The 4239-nt window shown below is 40.7% G+C and overlaps 2 protein-coding genes across 2 annotated transcripts; one reads left to right on the top strand and one right to left on the bottom strand.

Annotated features, from left to right (window-relative positions):
* The first annotated feature begins 309 nt into the window (after positions 1-309).
* LOC129772760 (putative nuclease HARBI1) lies at positions 310-1885 on the top strand. Its single transcript, XM_055779152.1, has 4 exons — positions 310-554; positions 618-1050; positions 1114-1258; positions 1320-1885. Exons 1-4 carry the CDS (start codon positions 442-444, stop codon positions 1577-1579), a joined length of 951 nt encoding a protein of 316 aa, XP_055635127.1. The 5' UTR covers positions 310-441; the 3' UTR covers positions 1580-1885.
* A 558-nt stretch (positions 1886-2443) lies between these two features.
* LOC129761656 (uncharacterized) lies at positions 2444-3459 on the bottom strand. The gene is made up of 3 exons (XM_055759389.1): positions 3305-3459; positions 3068-3251; positions 2444-3001 (listed from the first exon to the last, which is right to left on the bottom strand). Coding segments are annotated over exons 1-3 (744 nt in total). The 5' UTR covers positions 3307-3459.
* Positions 3460-4239: the final 780 nt, after the last annotated feature.

Here is a 4239-nt window from a genome sequence, read left to right on the forward strand (position 1 = left end):
GCCAGAACACCGCGTCTTCGCCTTTATGGTATTTCGTGAGGAACGACGTAACTTCCGGCAGGCACTTCGTACTATAAACTTCCCCGTTCACGGCCAGTTCGGAGCTAAAGAAGAGCGGCTTTGACAACCCCTTCTCGCTGATTGTCAGCCATATCCGCACCTTCTTGGGGAATTTTGTGTGTGATATAGGTGCCTATTCTGTATTCCGACGGATTTCTATTTCGTTCGAAAGTGATATTTCGATCGTTTTCGAATTTACCATTCCCTATTCCAATCGTTTTGCTCGTTTCGAACGGAAGTGTTAGAAAATTTCGAATATGCATCGATCTGTCAAAAACCGATAAACAAAAAGAAACACCGTATTAAATAGCGGCGAGTGCGAGTTGAATTTCAGTTAATTTTTGATCCTAAGAGAAATTTGTGAGAAAATTTTCTCGTTCAATGGATTCCGTTTTGTTACCGAATTTGGCGGAGCAAGAAGAAATTGGAATGCCTTGCTACCATCGGCGAAACCACCGAAAATCAACCGACTTCATGAAACTTTCTGATGAAGCGTAAGTATCCGTCTCAAAAATCCCATGTTTGTTTCTCTTATTGATTATTTTGCCCTTATTCAGATTCATCAAAAGTTTTCGTCTAAGTAAGGAAGCTTTTCGGTACGTTTTAGAGGAAATTGAGAACTGCCTTACCACAAGGAAAGGTGGTCTATCCACGGAGGTGAAACTCGCAGCATGTTTGCGATTCTTTGCTGAAGGAAATTATCAACATGGAGCAGGGCAAGATTGTCACATTGCCATAGCACAGCCCACATTTTCCAAGGTGCTGACTGAAATGCTTAACATTCTGGAGCGGACACTGTGTAAGAAATGGATTTCCCTAAATATGACGGAAGACGAACAGCGGCGTGCTAAACTACACTTCTATCAGAAAACATCAATTCCGGGTGTTATTATGTGTTTGGATGGAACCCACGTAAAAATTATTCCACCTAAGCTGAATCGAAATTTGTTTTTTAATCGGAAGGGATTTTATAGTCTCAACGTTCTGATTGTAAGTATTATTAGTATTTGAATTAACAAATCAATGAACAAATACTCTTTTTTATCAACATAGGTTTGTGACGATCAGCAAAGGATTCGTTTCGTTGATCCTACCTTCCAGGGATCTAATCATGACTCTCATATATGGCGTGTAAGCCCTGCAAGAACTCACTTTGAGCAGCTTCACCAAAATGGTGAAGTTAATACTAAGATTCTAGGTAATGTTCAACTACAATATTTTAGTATACTTGTATGTACTGTGTGATAAAATATTTTCAGGTGATGCTGGTTATCCATCGGAACCTTGGTTAGTTACCCCATTCAGAGCAGCGGAGGAAGGGAGTTTGGAGAGCGATTTTAATCGCAGGCATGCCTTGGGTCGTGCTATCGTCGAGCGGACAATCGGTTTACTAAAAAATCGGTTTAGATGCATCCTTGGCGCGAGACAACTTCACTACAATCCTACTAAATGCGCTCAAATTATAAATGTATGCTGTGCACTTCACAATATATGCTTAGAATTTGGTCGTTCTCAGTAGTTATAATATGTTATGCAGCTGTTTACATAATAAACTTTTGTTTAAATTAATATTTATGACTGTTAAATTTCATCTAACTTGTTTGCAAATGCTCAAATAAATAACAACCACCGGAAAAGGAAGTGTCTTCCTTACTTAACTATGGTTTCGGCAGAATTATTTACTCTTATTCCTGCCAACACTTTGAGAACATGTCATTATCGATTTCTCGTAAGCAGGCCAAGTATTCAAATAACCATTATTAATACTTTTTGCGTTGTTTTAACCCCTTGCTGTACGATTTAATTTCCAACAGCACGGCCCAAAACGAGCATTTCGAGTCGTTCCGCTACTCTGCTGAGTGTGGGTATCTAACATGGGTGCCCTATGATGAGCAAATACATGTTGTGTTTAAAATAAAAACGAAGGAGTTATTACTACGTACTAACTCGTTCGTTTTTATTTTAATTATAATATTCAAATTATATTTTATATTTTTAGCTCATTCAATTTTTTTTTTTAAATAACGGAAATTTGATAATCTTCAGTTGTCGGTATCCTCATCATATGCCTGAGGCTATGTAATTATTTCACATCGAGAAACAACGAGTGAAGTTCAATGTTGTACGTGAAGGGGTTAAGGAAGTTCCATAAACTATAGGCGAAATTCGTGAATTTTAAAAAAGTTTATATAATTTTGATGCTATTCCAAACAAACTTCAAAGAAAAAATTAAGTAAGATTTTTCTTCCATGGAAAGATATAAAAATACGATTAGAACTTTTTTCATTTTTTTATACTTGAGTTACAATATAAAGATAAAAAAACAGATCACTGATATTTTGAAACATTATTCTAATGTTCTGAAATATACGCAATCTGCGTTTCAAGGATTTGTCGCTATTGATTTCTCCGGCGCGATCTTCTCCATCTCGTGGTTATGTCGTTTTTGTTCACTCAGATGTTCTTTGAGTGTGGCATCCACGGAAAGAATCGCTCGAGCTGATTGGCGCTGATAATGAACCAGATCACTCAAATTCTTGTTTGTGTTTTTTAACAGGGATTTCACATTGGTGTGAAATTTGTTTTGTTGCTCGACTTGCAGCTCTAATAGCCTCGTGGTAGAAGGTCTGGATTTTTTCGGCTGAGAGGGCTGGAAGTGAATGGTATTATTGATACCGTCACACTCGTCGGAAGTACCATAATATATAAAATTTTCCTGGTCTGCAGCTTGAGGTTCACCCGAAGGCGAACCCAACTGTGTTCCATGAGATGAGGTACCCGGGATTCCTTCCACGGTCGCAAGTAACCCAGTTAGTAGAACTGCCTGCTCCTCCAGCTCGGACAAATTGATAATTTTATTGGGTCCTCCACCTGTCGCCCTCTGCTCCCGTTTGTTGTGAGCGAGTTTTCGCTTTAATCCGGACTTATAGTCCGCCCAAACCTACACAGAAAACCAGGGCAAAAATAAGACTATAAACATATGTTTCGGATTCGTTTTAGTATATACCTTTTTCCATCCACTTCCATCGCGAATAGGCGGTCCCAAACTATTGACTTCTGCCGCCAGATCATCCCAGAAGGGTCCGGAATTTCCTCGGGAGAAACCCTTTGCTATGTCCGGCTCTTGCTCCAGAAGCAGCACAATCCGCTCGAACTGATTTTTAGTGGTTGTTTTGTTTTTGTTTTTTTCCCTGTTGAACGTTAAAATTAATTTAAAGAAAAAAATGATTAAAAATTAGCTTACATTTTTGCAGTTCACCGCTCATCCGCTGCGGAAATTATTCACTCCTTCATAAACAAAGTGGGTTTGACGTTTGGTTTGATTCGAATGAAAGATGTTCGAAAACAAAACAGTCCGAACGAAAGGTATTCGAATTTGAAAACACCTCGAACGAAACAGGGAATGGAATTTACCAAGTCGTTCGAAATATTTCGAATCGATTGAAATACAGAATAGACACCATAAACTTCACTTCGGAGCTCACTTCCTTCGTGGGGAAGAAAAATACGAAGTGCCCTGCCAGTCGTTGTCATCCAGGGTGAGATAGGTCTCGTCGTTCATCACAACCGCTACGTCGCGATTCGCCGGGAAAATCGACATGACCGTCTTATTCAGCCGCTGCCGCTGCGTCATTGCCTGCAGCTCCGAAACCAGTGGACGGGACTTCCGATTCCTGACATGTATGCCCATGTTCGCCAGGTAATTTTTTACTGTTTGGCAGGCTGCACCGACCTCCCGGCCAAGCGCACGCAGCGATGTAGCCACTTTTCCCTCGATCTTCCTCTTCAGCATCCTTTGGAGCTTCTTGTCGCTCAAGGTCGTCGACCGTCCGGAACCGGGCTTTTATTCGATGCTCTGATTATTGTCCAATAGTGCAAAGATGTTGTAGATGCCGGATCGGGCGTACCCGGCGTTCACAAAGTGCCGTGCGAAGTCTGTTTTTGACGCGGCGAGGTACGGTTCTTTGAACGCGTACACTTCTGAACGGAGTAGCATCACTGTTTTCGCATTTTTTTGTTCTGTAGGTTCGCATTTCCGTTCAACGTAATCATCGCAGGGAAGATTGAGTGGAGATTGGAGTGACTCAAAAACAAACTTATGTAACTTCCCCGTCGACGTTGAGATGGCGCTAGTCGCAAGCTGTCAATTTGAGGGATTAACACTACGTTACAATTGTA

Source organism: Toxorhynchites rutilus, chromosome 1 (assembly GCF_029784135.1).
Source record: "Toxorhynchites rutilus septentrionalis strain SRP chromosome 1, ASM2978413v1, whole genome shotgun sequence".
Lineage (NCBI taxonomy): Eukaryota > Metazoa > Arthropoda > Insecta > Diptera > Culicidae > Toxorhynchites > Toxorhynchites rutilus.